Source organism: Fukomys damarensis, unplaced genomic scaffold (genome assembly GCF_012274545.1).
Source record: "Fukomys damarensis isolate Sample0158 unplaced genomic scaffold, DMR_v1.0_HiC HiC_scaffold_16, whole genome shotgun sequence".
Taxonomy (NCBI): Eukaryota; Metazoa; Chordata; class Mammalia; order Rodentia; family Bathyergidae; genus Fukomys; species Fukomys damarensis.
The window spans coordinates 110,292,790-110,310,211 of record NW_022900928.1 but is presented as its reverse complement, the minus strand read 5'-3'; the positions used below and the strand labels follow the sequence as shown (position 1 = coordinate 110,310,211).

Genomic DNA, 17,422 nt, shown 5'->3' with positions numbered 1-17,422 from the left:
CTTCTTCCTACAGTTTCAAGTTACTATCTAATTTCACCTTGAATTCTCCTTTGAGGGCTCTCCATACTGATTTCCATAGTAGTTACACTGGTTTATAGTCCCAGCTGTGATGTAGAAGGGTTCCTTTTTTCAGAATGGTCATCATCAAGAAATCAAATAGAAGTATGGTTTTTGAAGAACAAGCTGAGGTGCCTTTTCAGATCATACCTATAAGAATTACCAAAATTCTTCCCCCTCTCACACAGGGAGGAGGAAAATATTTGTTGACAGTTATGTTTTCAGTAACTGCCTAAGTGATCATGATTTTAAACATTCTCTCCTCTGTAGTTTTCAAGGCAAAAGGTGCTTGATTTGTAGGAAGTTTGATAAATATAAACTTTTCAATACATTATCAAGTTCCGTTGGACATTTATTTTGACATGTTCCAAAGGTTTTGGAAATATCAAGTATTAAAGAAGGCAGATTTCCAAGAATTAGATTTGTAGTGGTTTCAATGAAAATGGCAGTAAATCTGTTATAATACTGCAAAAATTTTTAGATAAAATTTGTACTGCTCTGATTCCTTTTTTATTTTCTGTTTCACCTTCATTCTTTCACATTAAGTGTCTAACATGTGCACAGACTATTTAGTGGTGAAGAAAAACTTGCCAGGTTCTTACATTTTCAGGGATTTCAGTTTAATGGGGATAAAAATTAAGCAATGATTACATAAATAAATGCTATTTAAATTCTAACCAAGGGAATTTTAATGTTCTATTTCCCAAGCTTAAAAATACATTGTTTCCCCCAAATTATAGGCTGCTTAAATCTTGAAGTATGGAAAATTATAGGCTGCTTGAAATTCAAAGTACATTTTCCCATAGAAGCAATGATATAAAGAGTTCTCATGCAATCTCATGAAATCCTATTTAATCTAAATGTTGCTAAATATATGGTTGTAGCTTTGTTTTTCTGGGAAACTTCTTTCAACATAGTGAGACTCTGGACCTTGGAAGATAATAAATACAGTATTATAAAATTGACAGATCTCACTGAAAAGAAAAAGGGAGGTGTGAAGGGAGGTTATCAGAGTGCTTGAACTATGTGGTTAGTTCTGTTTCACCTAAGGTGTGCACATTAATAAAGATTAATATTTTTTTAGTCTGTGTCATATATTTATATTTTGATAAAGAAGACAGAAGCTATAAATAGTCCAAACTTGATGTCATTGTGTCCAGTGAGACATGTTTTATTAGGATGTAGAAAAAGCATGAAAGAGACTATTTAGGGAAAGAAGGTTCAGAGAAAATGAGAAAAGGAGGTGATATGATATTTCAGGTTTTTAGAAGGTAAATAGTAATTTTCTTGATGAGGTGATTGAACCACAACAAAGCATTCCAATAAGGGCTGAAGAAAGAAATAGCACAATCAGTGTCAGGAATGACAAAGTAGTGTGATAATCAGAGGAGCACAATGAGAGTCCTACAAGACTGGGACAGGAAACTAAGAAAGTGATGAATACTGTTAGTATCTTGTAGGATTTGGTGATGGTATTTGTAGGAAGGTAGATAGAAGAATTGACAGAAAACTTTATGCTTGTAGGTCTGTTAGATTTGAGAAAAACTATGTTGAGGAAGTTTCCTGATAGAAATTTCATTTTTAATCACCATAGTTATTTTTTCCCATTGTTTACTCTTCCTTTACAGGACCTTCAGTTTTAATTATTTCTTAATCCTTTTTAAATCACCAGTTAATCTGTTCTCTTTAATAATTTTTTAACAAATATAATACTACATACACTTTTATAACAAGTCGAATTCTAAAAATTAGTCAAGTATAAAATGATTTGGAAAGATTTAAGAAAGTGGGTTCCCAGTTAAATTGATGACTAAAATTCATATTTAGGGCTGGGGATTTGGCTCAGTGTTTCTGCCAACTCCCTCGCCAAGCGTTAGGGCCTGAGTTCAATCCCTGGTACCAAAATAAACAAACAAACTAAAAAACCCACGAAATAAAATGCATATTTATTTGTAGACAATTTGGTTCACATTCCTTTGTCTTGAGAAAGGATATTTTAATATTCTGTATATATTCTAAGTAATACTTTATACTTAATGTTTAAGTGTTTTATTAAAAAGTTGAACTATATGTTTTATAATGATTATTAGAATAAATTATTTTAAGGAAAGAAATCTAAACTTCCCAGTAATAATTTATATAACTGCATTTTTCTTAGTCCATGGTGGATGTGGATCTGGGCCTGTAGTCTCTTAGAATAGTATTATGAGGGCTGGGTGTATAGCTCAGTAATCGAGTGTGTGTCTAGCATGTAGGAGGCCTTGAGTCAGATTCTCAGCACTGGGAAAAAGAAATAACCAAACCAAAGAAAAACAAGAAAATGAAATCTTGTTATCTTTACTTTATGGAAAGTGCAAGGCAATTCTGCTGTCATATAAAATAGGTATTTTCATACTTCCTCCTTACATTTTTAATAAATTAATCAAGATGTTTAACATTTTTTATTTACAATGTACATGAGCTATTATTATATTGAATGAGATAAACAGCATTATTTACTCTATATACCTTCTTGAATTATTGTAAGAAAAAATATTGAAGGATAGCTAATACTATCTTGAGTCAGAACTTCTTGATTTAAGGTATTTCAAAAGGAAAGGGATTTTTTCTCAATTAAATTAGAAATAAATGAAAGGGAAAGAGATTGAAAGATACTGTTTTGTAAATTTCCTGTCTAAGTAAGTCCTCTGTAGGGCAAGAAACAAGACAATGAATAGACCTAGTACATCCACAAATTTTAGGTCTTTAAGCTATCATTTGGTCTTTCAATTCATATGGCCTAAATTTTATTTAAAATTTTAAAGAGGCAAAAATAACAGCTTTTAGCAATATCCCTTGGTTATTCTTACAATAGCTTTATCAATGTATTGCAGCTTTCCTTACTTCCCTTTCTCCAACTTAAGCTTTCTACTGGTAAACAGCTTCTCAATTTCAGAAAAAATTGTAATAGTATTTTTCTTGTGAGACACATTGGCTGCCCAGTTGCTCTTAGATTTGTTTTGTTATTCTGTTAGTAGAGTTGTGCCTTTCTCATTTTACATTGTATGTTTTGGGGTGGGTGGGTGTTTACATTTTTTCATTTAATTTTTTTTTGCTTAAAATTTGCTTTGGTGACTTTATGTGAATAATGAAGATGTTGCCGTGGCAGTTGTTTATCTTTTCACACAATGTTTTTTCCTGGGGAATGGGTTGCGGGTAGGCGATATTTCCAGTGTTGCTGAGAACTAGTTTTCCGGAACACATGATCTGCTTTCATTTTATCCTAGAATTTCACTTATCTTCTGCATTGTAGGTGACTCATTTGTCTAAAAAAAGTTGAGATCTTTATTACCTACTTTTTTCTATCTTTGAATAAATAGAATGCAGTATTTAGAATATTCTAGTATCTAAAATATCTAGAACTATGCAATTATTTTCCAGGTTTTTTTTTTTTTTAAGAATGGAAACTAACTCTCTGTGTTGTTCCCAAAATATTTAATCTTCATCCATTTCTCATTTTATCCATTTCATCATTTTTGGATTGTCATGGTCAAGAACATGGCAGCTCACAGGCCACTCTTCTCACATGCCTAGAGTTTTGTCCAAGGCAACACGTTAAGGGAAAAATAGATTATAAAATTGGCTGTGAATATCTCCCTGGTGAAATTCTTAAAACATCATTTTTGATTGAGCTAATTAATTGAGCAAGCTCTTTATTTATCAAAAGGCAGTATCACAAAGGTTTGGAAAGTGGGCTTTTGAAATCCATGATAGATTTTTCCATGGAAGTAATATCATACATATGGGTTATAGATAAGTGTAAAATGCAGCAGACTGGCCAATAAGATAAACTTTAATCAAACCCCAAGGGAATTATAATTAAATTGATATGAAGACCACTGGTGTCTCTGTTACATGCAGGAAAAAAACCTAGTGAAAGACTTGTAGAAGTTTTGAATGGATATCTTTAGGGTTTTATTTTGTTTTTTTCCTGTATTGAGAATTGAACTCAGGTCCTTGCACTTGTCATACAGGTTCTGTGCCACTAAGCTATATCCCCAGCCCAGCCTTTAGGGTTTTTTGAGATGGATGATACTGTATTTAGCGTATGTATTTTAGTTTTTCAACTATCAACTCAAACAACAACTTCTTTTGGATGTTTCTTTAGATTTCTGAATTGTTATTTGTATATTCTAAGAATGTAAGTCAGTGAGATCAACAATGGATCCTTTTCTCTTTGGAAAAGTCAACATATTGGCATTACTATAAATGTAGCAGTTACTACTTTTACCAGAGTCAGTGGAGATGTATTACTATAACATATATCTACTCAAAAGTTGTATAGTCTCTAGATAGTGTAAACTAGATGCACAAATAACACATTATCTGTAAGTGGTTTCCTTCTTATAATTAGTACTTAAACATGATACAAGCTGGCCTACATCATTCATATAATTTGTTCCATTCTTGAAATAGTGTCACTCACATAAATACTCTTAACCATTTTCCATTCAGAACATATTTTAGCCACATTAATAGCTCTTTAACTAGCTATAGGAGCTTATTAGTTGTTTTATATGTGTGTGGGGTGCGTGTATGTTGTTTGTATGCCATTGCATATCTTTGTAGAAAGAAGGGTGGAGGAAAGTGCAGAACACAAGAAGTTTTATGATGAGAATTTACTATGACAAAATTAAGATCATGTTTATGCAATCCTGTTTCCTCTTTCTTTTCTGTATTCATTGCCTCTAAAGACCTAAGATTGAGAACCATTGGCAGGAGAAAGCTAGGGAATGTGAGAAAAGATTGAGCAAATCAACTAAGGAATAAATATGTATGAGCAGTAGGGAATATAGAACCATTTAGAAACCTTCTCATTCTTTCAGTTCCTTACATTCCAGAAAATTCCCTGTCAAAGTTGAAATCCTGTGTCTTTATTATTAGCACAACTACCCTATAAGCAGCAAGAACTGTTACTCACTGCTGCATTCTTGCCCACGGTTGCTGACTGTTAGCAATAGAGGCAGACTCATAGGGATGCTCTAAAAGAAATTTGTATAGAGCTAGATTGTTGTTGGGATATCTGTAAGACTGCTATTTTAATTTATAAAATTCACTTTCAGTACAAAACTCAAATAAAAATACTGCTAACCAAAATATCAAAGGACAACAAGAATATTTTGAATTTTAGTCTGAAATGTCTTTTTTCTGAGTATGAGCCTTTAATTGTATTCTAAATGTATCATGCTTTTAAGGCTAATGCTTAAAATCAATAGGAAAAAACCTGCGTGTGAATAAACTACTACAAGCCCAACCTATCAGCCAGAAGGCTATTTTTACCACATCTTAAATTAGCCATTTTCTAGAGTTAAATGGTACTTTCAAGGTTGCATAATTTCATATGCACTGTATCATTAAAGCTGATTTAGTAATCAATTTGCTATCATTTCAACTCTTTCACTGCTATTTATCTAGGGGATAGTGATCCTAGAAGAATGTCAGCTTCCAAAAGATATTTTGAAAAAACAAATACAGTTTGCAGACCAATCACCTTCATTAAATACTACAGAGACTCTTCAGGTTCCCCAAAGGAGTCAAGAGCCTTTACCAGAACAAGATTTTGAAATGTCACCAAGCAGCCCTACACTACTTCTTCGAAACATAGAAAAGCAGGTAAAGTCAGATTAAAATATATGTGGTATGAAATAGCATTTTGTGACTTTAAATTATTCAAATAAGTATCATTATATGTTTGTTATGGGGTAAAGTTGGCTACTTGACATTGTGTACAATTAAAGTATTTGGTATATGGTTCACCTCTATTATAATATTGGTGCAATTAAAATTATTTAAATTAATATGTAAATTACTGTTACATAACCATTAGGAGAGCGTTCATTATACAAGAATTGGAAAATTCTTTTTGAAAAAAGGTACTCCTCATTGGACTTTTTTAGGAGGAAAGAATAGCAATATTTATTAACAGTGGTTAATAAATCCAAGTTTTACTAGTTGATCAAAATTCTCAGTAAAAAATAATAATGGAATATGAGTTTCTTCACATAAAATGATATGGAAAGTCAAAGAAGCCCCTTACAAATTACTTTAATTCCAGATCCTTGCCTGGTATGTAAATCTATCATGGATGACCCCAGAAATTGAATTATTCTGCAGTATCTATGTCTACCTATATCAGTCCTTTGCAACCAGGGAGAATCTGCCAGAGCATAACCAGTCTTGACCTCAGCTGCCTGATTACCTGTTATCCTGGGAAATAATACAGATTAAAACATGTCTCCATATAATTTTGCTGCATTTTTTAATGTACACTGTGAAATAATTTGGTGCTAGATTTGTACTGAACCAAAATACTGTATAAAATCTCATATTTTGTAGAATTACAATTGGCTACAGTTTTCTTTTCTTGTTCTACATAATCAAAACACTTTTGTGAGGGCCAGTGATTTAGCTCAGTGGTTCCACTGCCTGCCTCTCAAGGGCAAGGACCTGAGTTCAATCCCTGGTGCAAAAACAAAAATCAAAACAAAAAAAAAAACAGTTTTATGAGTATTTTGTACTTTAGAAAGTTATTTTTCAATTATCTGATATTCAGTTGGGATGTACTCTAACAAATAATCAGTGTTATAAATTAGTATTGATTATTTTCGTATTCTTGCTTCCCTGTTTACTTTCTTCTGCTCATTCCATAAAATCAATACCCTTTCAGTTTGGCATTAATTGCTTCATATCCTAGATGATTTATATGCTTTCTCAGTCAGACCTACTTTCTCCATTTGTTGGACATTACTTAATTACTGGAAAGTAAGCTGATTAAATTAATTTTTCTCCTTTTTCTCCCCACTGCCCATCCTCTTCCACCTCCTCATCTTCTTCTTCCTCCTTATTATCTTCCTCTTCTTCCACTGAGGATTGAACCAACCCTTCTAACTGAGCTGCATCTTCACCCCTTTATTTTTATTTTTTATTTTAAAACAAGGTGTTGCTAAGTCAAGGTGTTGCTAAATTGCCCAGGCAAGGATTAAACTCTTGATCCTTCTACCTCAGGCTTCCAGAATGTTGGAATTGCATATATGTGCCACTATACCCAGCTTAAATTAATAACTAATATAGTGCAATTCTAGAGGAGTTTTCATGTTTGAAAGACTTTTTTGTATTTTGTTTTTTCTCCTTGGTATCACCAGTATTGTTGGACATGAGATAACCTCAGAACTGGTTGATTTGTCCCATGAAAAATACAACTGCAGATACCTTTATTAAAAATATTAAGAATTTAAAGACTGTGACATGTCACAGGGCCAGGGATTTAGCTCAGTGGTTCCGCTGTCTGCCTCACAAGCACAAGGTTCTGAGTTCAATCTCCGGTACCAAAAAAATAAAAACTTAAAAAATTAAAAAAAAATAGACTGACAGCAGACCATTAAGTGGGCACAAGACCCTTCTAAGCACAGTGCAGTGCCTCTGTGAAAGTTGCATATCTATCTTAGTCCCTTTCCCATCACTGAGCACTACTAAACAACCACAATTTAAAGGAGGAGAGTTTTATTTTGGCTCATGTCTCATGGTCAGTGGGCTCCAAGGCACAAAGAGGAAGGCAGAGAGACATGACAGAGGAAAAAGGTACTCAAGCTATGGCATCCAGGAAGCAGAGCAGGTGATAACCCCAGTGACCTACTTCCAGCCAGGCCTTACCTCCTAACATCACAGTCAGGTACTGAACTTGTCAATGGATGAATCCACTGATGAGTATAATGCCACCACGGTTCAGTCATCTCCCAAACACAGGAGAATTGGGGAACATTTAGATCTAAACCATAACATTGTACCTCTGTTTCCCAGAGACTCTTGTCAAAAAGAGCTGAAGTCTTAACAGTTCCAGAATTGCTGAAAAGTCCAAGTTCCAACTCTCCTCTGAGACTCAAGGCATACCTTTAGCAGTGAGCCCCTGTAAAAATCAAAAAGAAAGTTTAACACTTCCAATATAAGATAGCACATTCCAACACACATTGGGACATTCCAACATACAATTCACAGTCCAAAAAGGAGAAGTGGGAGGATAGAAAGGAATCAATCCAGAGCAAGACCAAACCCAGCAGGGCAAACATTACATCCTATAGTTTCATGTCCAGTACCCAGGAAAGGTTGTCATGAGATGTGAACTCAAAGGATTTGGGCAGCCCCAATTCTATAGCCTTAGTAGTTGTGGCTCACACATGGCTTCCCTCTTGGGCTGGGTCCATTCACTGCCTGTGGTTTTCTTTAGGAGATGTTCCATGTTGCTTGTCTCTCCCAACTTCCTGAAGTTTTTAGTATATCTTTACTTTCATTCTCACAGCTTCACACACTGCCCTCACATGGGCTCCTGACAAAGACTGTGACCATGTCACACACTTTTGCCTGGACTCCAAGGCCTTGTTCTGAAATTTAGGTTGAAACCTCCATGGCCCCATAACTCTTGCATTCTGAATACCTGAAAAACCAGCATTATCGATAATGCAAGTGTCAACTGTCAGCATGGGTAGTAGCTAGACTCCCTTGGATCATGGCTGCTTCTGAGCAGCTTCTGAGTGCCCAGACAGTTGAACTTGGGATACATCTCATTCAGGTGACTCTGAATGAGCAGATGCCCCTGAGAACCTCTTCTCAAATGAAATATTTACAGTTTTGAACCCTTGTTCTTATGATGGGTGGTTTTGTTGACTTCTGAGATGCCCTCGGGATATCTTTCTTTTTGTCGCTATACAAAACACTTCTCTCAGTACTAATCTTTTCAGAAATCATGCTCTCCTTTGCACCAAATTTGCAGGCTCTTCCCTTCTAGCAAAACTGAAAAATTTTTGACTCATTTAGTTCTGCTTTTTTCGTGGTTCTTACTGTATTTCTGGCTAAACCAGGCAGCAGTAACCCTGTCACAGCTTGGAAATTTCTTACACTGTATTATTCTGCTTCCTTTTTTTGGTACCAGGGATTGAACTCGGGACCTTGAGCTTGTGAGGCAAGCAGTGGAACAACTGAACTAAATCCCCGGCCTGCCTCCCTTTTTTTTTCAGTTCCCCACAGTCTCAAGTCATAAGCAAAATGCAGACAAGTTTTCTGGCAGGGTGCAACACACATAATCTCTAGTACAGTTGCCAATGGAGTCCTTGCTCTAATTGAAGACTCCTGGGCCCAACTGTCCACGTTCCCATCAATATTCTAGTCTTTTGATCTCTATCCAGTTTCACATATCAAACACTGTTTACAACATCACATGGGCTTCTGTAGCCCACTCTCCAAACACTTCTCAACACCTCCTGAAAACCAAAGGCTTCTGAACTACATAGTCATGTATAGTTACAGCAACACCCTCATTCATAGTACCAATTTTCTGTATCAGTCATCATTCCCAGTACTGGGACAAAGGAAACTACTTCATACCAACAGCGCTTAGGTTTGTTTTGGTTCAGTCCATTGTCAGTTATCTTCAAGGCAGAAATGACATGGCAGAGGGGAATGGTGGGGGAAAGTTTCTCACGTGATGGCAAACAGGAAACAAGGGAAGAGCTGTGGATGAGAATACCCCAATGACTTTCCTTCTCTGATCAAGAACTACCTCTGAAACTTAGACTCTTGGGAGAAGTTTTAGATCTAACCATAACAGTAAGGAGATAGGAGTTGTGAGACCAAAACTAACAGCTTAACATAAGGAGAGTAGTGAAAAAATGTTTATGTAGTTATTCTTTTTTTTTGAGACACAGCGATCTCACTGTGCGGTTTAGGTTGGCCTTGAACTCACTATGTATCCCAGGCTGGCCTCAAACTCATGGTGATTCTCCTGCCTTAGCCTCCCAAGTACTGGGATTACAGGTGTGTGTCACCATGCCCAGCTTAGAGGAAAAATATTTTTTAAAAATCAGCAATAATCACTTGTAGAGGTCATTAATAAATTGCCTATGAACAGGTTGTTCCTTAAGAGGTTATTATAATGCTTTATGGGTCAATTAAAAAAATTAAGTTGTTTCCAAATACTTTTTTAGGGAAAACAGCCTAGGAGTGACTTAAGTGTTGGGGATGGCAAGCCCAATATTATGTATATTTTTATTAAGATAATTCATTGGTGTACAACTCTTTTTTGATAATCTTTGACTTGATTAAGTAGTTAGAAATGCAGTTAAAACATAAAGGTACTGGTGAGTTGTACACTGAATTTATTTTTAAAATATCTATTGATTCATAAGATTACTACTTGTATTACTAGTAATATATATAATATATACAAACCAATATATATAACATATATATATATATATACACACACACACATATATATATGTGTGTATATATATATATTTTTTTTTTTCCACTACCAGGGATTGAACTCAGGACCTTGTACTTACAAGGCAGGCAAGGTGCCACTGAGCTAAATCCCTGGCCCTACTATTACATTTTCTTTATATATTAAAAAGATGCCTTGTTTTAGTACTTCAGATGATTTAAAATAAATTTTACTATTGGTGTATTCACATTAAAAGTCTTGCTATAATATATAGTACTTTTTAAATTGATTAGTTTTTGTTTTAAGAGTTCAAATTATTTCTCCCCTAATTTACTTTTCTTACTATAATTTTTACGGTGAATTTCCTACCTCATATGGGGTTTAAAGTATTTGAGATTGGGCCAAAGTTGCTCATTGTTAAGATAAAAGTAATTGTTTAAATGTTGTCCTTCTGAGCCAGTTATCACATACTTGACATTATGTCCAATGGCTTAATAGGTTTTTGGTAATGTATTTGAAGGTAGAATATTGAAAGTAATGTTTTTGTGTTGAAGATTGGAAAATATGAGATACTTCATTAATTTAATTGCATGAATAAACTAATGAATATTTGATAAATCGGTAAAGAAATCTATTGGTATTGATGAATTTGAAAATGAACTTTAATCAGAAAATTATCTGTGTAATAATTTTCAAAATGAACTCATTAATTGCATGCTCTCCACAAGAGAATAAATGATGAAACACTGCAGGATCTTTTTCATGAAAGAAAATTTTTAAGGACTCAAGTATTAGGTTAGATTATATTCTTTATCTCATTGTTTTAGTAACATATCTTATTAGTTTCATGTAAATGACTTTAAAATAGTTACTTAGCATTATATAAATGTAATATTTTGCAAGTATGAAAATGGTAAAACAGTCCTGCATAGCATATAATTTGTAAAATAAACTCACTACATTGAGAAAAACAGGTTTTAGATAATTTCTGTGCATAATTTTATTAAAATGCATGTATACATATTGTGCTCACATATACTCACAGCAAACTTAGAGTGATGTATAACAAGAAATTAACAGTAGTTAACTTTGTAATATGATTATAAGTGACACTTCTTTTCTACTATTGAGGATTGACCTCAGGGCTTTCACACTGAGATACTCCCCAGCTCTGAGGTCCTCCCCAAACCCATTTTAATTTTGTGACAGGGTCTTGCTAAGTCATTAAGTTACCCAGGCTGGGCTCAAATTTGTGATCTTCTTGCCTCAGGCTTCCAGAGTTTTGGCTTCTCTTCTCTTCTCTTCTCTTTTCTTTTTTTTTTTTTTTTTTTTTTTTCATTTTTTTTTGTACCAGAGGTTGAACTCAGGACACTGCTCTTACAAGGCAGGTGGTGCCGCCCCTCAGCTAAATCCCTGGCCCACTCTTTTCATATTTAAAATGTCTCTATATTTTCTAATTTTTCTACCATGAACATGGGTTACAAGTGTAAAGAAAATATTCTTTTGTAGAAATACACAATTTCTATTTATGTGAACTTTAATGTGATTGTTTTGAGAATAATTTAATAATTTTTACATATAGTTAAGTTTGGAATAAAGGTCAAAGAATGTCTTGGGGGCTTTCTTCCTAAAATAAAACAAAAAAAGCAAATTTTCTTTGAAGTGGGAGAATTATTGAGAAATGGTGTGGTAAACGGGCCTGAATTTGAATCTTGGCTCTATTGCTTCCCAACTTTGTGTCCCTTGTTCATCTACTTAATTTTTCTTTCTTTTCTATAATTTCCTCATTTGTACTGATATCATTAAGCACTTATTAAAAATAGCTATGTTGGCCGGGGATTTAGCTCAGTGGTTCTGCTCATAAGTGCAAGGTACCAAGTTTGATCCCTGGTATAAAAAAAATGATTTTTTATTATTAAGTTTGTCATTTCAAAGGAAATATATAGATGTTTATAGGTGGTTTCATATGTTCTAGAGGATGGAATTGATAAATAAAGGAATTATTAGGAAAGGATATAGAAAAGTTTAGGCACTTTGAAATATAGGTTTGTTGGTAATAAATGGAAAAATTAGTGTGATATAAATCATTGTAGATTAAAATATTTATGAAAATGTACTCATTTACATATATTGTGAGACATTAAGCATTTAGTAGCCATTATAGGTCTGAGAGACAACTCACATTTCTTGCTTAGCAGTGGTGTAATGTTGATTGTTTTCTTGCAGAGTGCACAGTTGACTGAGATCATCAACAGTTTGATTGCACCTCTCAACTTATCTCCAACTTCATCACCCCTCTCCTCCAAATCCTGCAGCCATAAATGTTTCACTAATAGCATTTCCAGAAGGTAGGGTATCAGTGAGATAGTTTGGCTTCTAAATTTAGCTGTGCTTATTTTATTTTGTTGATCTGTAAGTATTATAGCTATTTTTCTCTTCTGTGTTAAGAACTTCTAGACTACAATCAGTAGACCATGGATATAGTTTAAAAAATTAATATAGTTAAGTTAATGATAAAGGTGAGAATGAGGGAGAAATTTTTCTTGGAAATTTTGTGATGTTTCTGAAACATCATACTAGGGATTACATTTGTTACAGAAGTACTGCCTTATTTATAATACCTTCCATTTTGTTTCTTTTGTATTCATGCTGTCCTTGCAGTACATTTTAAGAAAAACAAAACAAAATCGTGGGACATAATTCAGGCACAGAAGATTGGCATATATTACCAATAAAATTCTAATTTTTAGTTATTTCATCCCAACTTTAATAGATTAAATTTTTTTCTGAATGTAATTGATCAAATAGTTTCTGCAATCATTAGCAATTTATCAAAAATACATATTGTATGAATTCTAATCCTTATCGAGAACATTTATTTAATTTCACTTTGTTTATTTTTCTGTTTGAATTTTTCCTTTTCAAAATGCAACTTGAGGGTATACCAGTAGGAAACCAATCGTGTGTCATTTTCTAAGTTTTTTCCAAATAAATTTATAAGTTTATTAGCTCCTTTGATTTAATTTACCATAGAGGTCTAAGGGTAATTTTGTATTAGAAGATATTTATATGGATAAGACTTTTAACATAAAATAACAGGAAAATTTATGCCATAATGGAAGACTATGTATTTATCACACTCTTAATAATAGTAGTAGATAAGTTTTAAAATTAAAAAATACCACTGCTTGCCTCCCTGCCTTCAAGTGCAAGGTCATAAATTTGATCCCCACTACCCTTTCCCCAAAAAAAGCTAGTGCTTGATTCTTATTTCTAATTAGTATTTTGAAAGCCTAATTTTTAATACTTATATAATTTTATTTGTGATGGGTTATGTATCCATTTTTCTACTGTGAGCGTAGTTCTTGATTTTGCTTCATTTTTTTACTTTATGTTCATTCATTACATCACTGATGATTCACTTTGGAAGTAAAGACTCTCACATGATATACAGGGAGACTATGATATCCTCATTTATAAAAATCCTAATTAGGAGAGTAAGTGAAGTATAAGCTGAGCCATAAGAAGAATGTATTAGCACTGTGACTGGAAGATAACCACATTATATAATGTTTGCCTGATCAAGCATGACACTATTGCATGTGTACTTCCATGAATACATGTGCATTTTCAATTTAAGTGTACAGTTGGTCTTTTATATCTATGTATTCCACATTCCTGGATGCAACAAAATCTTGTCAATATTGTTTTAAAATTGCATCTATACTGAACATGTACAGACTTATTTTCTTCTAGTCATTATTCCCTAAATACAGCATAACTATTTTCATTTCATTTGCATTGATTAAATATTATGAGTAATTTAGAGATCAGTTAAAGCATATGGGAGAGGAATCAAGATGGTAGAGGGAACACTGGCTGCAGATCAGTTTCTCCAGGACTTGGAATTAAGAAATCTAGAAAACAACTGCTTAATATGGAAAAAGAGAAGAAGAGCTACAAAAATCAAGAAGGAGACGATAGGAAAGCTGAAAATCATGGAGAAACAGAAGACAATTCATAGAAAAGAATGAAGCAGTGTGGAATGTTTACCCAAGTTCCCTGGAGAGTGGAGGGAAATCTAACTGTGGAAGCTCGTGATAAGCCTGGAGAGGGCCAGTGGGCTCAGTGATAAAGAGTTGGCAGTGCTACCTCAGGAGCAACTCACAGTTTTTGTAACCTATAAATTCAGGGTTTTTTCTCTGAATATGACTCCCTTTGTATGACAGCATATCTTTGGAGAGGAAACCCACAAGAGCACATACCATATTTAAAAGTAGTATAAGCAAGGGCCAAGGATTTAGCTCTGGTTCTGCCACCTGTCTTGCAAGTGCAAGGACCCGAGTTTGATCCCTGGTGCCAAAAACGAACAAACAAACAGAAAAAACAAAAACAAAAAGAGTAGTATAAGCAGAAGCCATTTTGACAAAGAGTTTATTGTTTAACACTGAGCTGCTCCAGGTATCAGAAGTCACAGAATAATCACATTTCAGGGTCTCTTGAGTGACTATACCACAGTGAATGGGTGAGAGATGACCACAAGAGACAGTCACGAAGAGGTGGAAGGCTAGCCACAGTTCCCCCGAGAAATTTAAGTAGCTAGGAGCTTAGTCTGTGGAAGACACTGTGTTTGGCTGTACCTCTGTCTCTGGTGAGAAGTCAGGCCTGTTGCATGAGCATTTCTGAGGGGGCTGACTCTGTAAGTTCTGCGACTGAGCCTAGCAGATCACTTGACTCCTTGCTGCCCTCTTCCAGCACAGAAGTCAGTGATCTGTTTGCTTTCTCCACCCACCAACATGATTAGGATTCCACTTGGATGTTTGGCACATTCCTGGGTGTATGGACAGGGTCTTCTGGAGCAAGTGGTGCAACCTGCCCTCTTCCAGCACAGAAGTCAGTGATCTGTTTGCTTTCTCCACCCGCCAACATGATTAGGATTATACTTCCACTTGGATGTTTGGCACATTCCTGGGTGTATGGACAGGGTCTTCTGGAGCAAGTGGTGCACCTCATGAGCTTGCAGGCCATAAAGCTGATTGGAGATAGGATAGAGATGGCTGAATGAATTAAGCGAGACAATGCAGAATATGAAAGAAGAATTAAACAAATATAGATTCTGGAGAAGAACCAAACAGAAATTCTAGAAATGAAAAGCTCAGTAAGTTAAATAATAAATTCAGTTAAGAGCCTCACCAGTAGGACCAAGCAGAAAACAGAATTTCAAGGCTTGAAGATGAGGTTGAAGAATTATTACATTCAGACACTAATAAAGACAATTTAAGAAAATATAAAATATAAAGAAATTATGGATCATACAACCAAGAACTCTGAGACATGGATATAAATAAGTCTTACCTTATGAAATTTTGATGTAGAAGAGGGTGCCAAGATTAAGACAAATGGGACAGAATATCTGTCTTATGAAGTAATAACAGAAAACTTCTAGAATCTTTGGAAAGATATAGACATGTAAGTAAAGGAGGCATTTAGATCCCAAGTAGGCATGACCAGAAAATGCCTCAAAATGTCAATGATACAGAACAAGGAAAGAATAATGAAAGCTATACGAAAGAAACACCAAGTCATTTGTACACATGAGCTCATCAGAATAATGGCAGACTTCTCAGCAGAAACCCCAAAGCCAAGGAAAGCACAGAATGACGTATTGCAATCCCTGAAAGAAAATAACCACCAATCTAGATTACTATGTCTAAACAATGGTATCCTTCAAAACTGAAGAAGAAATAAAGATCTTCCAAGATAACATAAATAAGAAATTTGTAGCCACTAAGCCAACATTGTAGAAAATATTTAAAGCAATCCTACATAAAGAAGAGGAAGAGTAGATATTCCACCAAAAATGAATCAAACATTAGAAAAGCAAGAACATGATAGGAATTAGCACGTACTTTCCTCTAATAACTCTGAATGTAAATATTCATAACCTCCAATTAAAAGACAAAGACTGGCATATTGGATTAAAAAACAAGACCCAACATTTTTGCTGCCTTTAAGAAACACACCTCACTAGCAAGGATTTACCCAGCCTGTAAGTGAAAGGATGGAAAACAATATTCCATACAAATAGAACCCAGAAGTAAGCCAGTATAACTGTACTTACATCTGACCAAGAAGACTTCAGGACAAAATTAGAGGAGATAAAAGAAGGTCACTACACATGCTAAAAGGAATAATCCTTCAATAGGTATAACAATTATTAAGATATATGCACTGAACATGGTGTACCCAATTCAATGAAACAAATATTTCTTGACACAAAGGGACACATAGGTACCAATACAGTAAGAGTGGGGTGACTTTAATACTCCAGTCTCATTAGTACATAGATCATCCAGACTGAAAATCAACAAAGAAACTTTTGAGTTAAACAGTGTCATAGATGAAACGGAGTTAGCAGATGTTTACACAGTATTTCATCCAATGAATATCGAATACACATTTTTCTCAATGGCTTATGAAATGCTCTTCAAAATAGATCATGTTTTAGTCCATGATGCAATCCTTAATAAATACAAAAAACTGAAATCCTTTCTTGCATCTTATCAGATCATAATGGAATAAAACTAGCAAACAACAGGAGAATCCACAGAAACTATACAAACACATGGAAATTGAACAATTCAGTTTTGAATAATCAGTGGATCACTGAAAAAATCAGAAGAAATTTGAAAATTCCTAGAATCAAATGAAAATGGAAGCACAATATACCAAAAACTCTGGCACATTAGAAAGACAGTTTGAAGAGGAAATTTTATGTCAAAAAATCAAAGATATTTCAAATAAATAAACCACTGATGCATCTCAAGGTCTTAGAAAAATGAGAACAAACCAAAACTGAACCCAACAGGAGCAAAGAAATAATAAATATTAGAGTTGAAATTAATTAGAGAATACTAAAAAAAAAAAAACCACTAAAATTGGTCAATGAAATGGAGTTGGTTCTTATGAGATAAACATGATTGATAAACCTCTAGCCAAACTAACCAAAAGGAAAAGAGAGAAGACTCAAATCAATACAATTAGAGATGAAAATGGGGGTGTGGTTACTACTTTGAAAACCTATAGGCTAATAAATTGGAGAATCTGGAAGAA

At 34.3% G+C, this 17,422-nt stretch overlaps 1 protein-coding gene across 1 annotated transcript in view; it reads left to right on the top strand.

The window, feature by feature from the left end:
- Kansl1l (KAT8 regulatory NSL complex subunit 1 like) overlaps positions 1 to 17,422 on the top strand; it is a 110,462-nt gene that overhangs the window by 43,287 nt on the left and 49,753 nt on the right. Inside the window, exons 4-5 of the mRNA XM_010616055.3 lie at positions 5,512 to 5,709; positions 12,536 to 12,657. Coding sequence (XP_010614357.1) covers positions 5,512 to 5,709; positions 12,536 to 12,657 — 320 coding nt within the window. The remainder of the gene's footprint in view (positions 1 to 5,511; positions 5,710 to 12,535; positions 12,658 to 17,422) is intronic.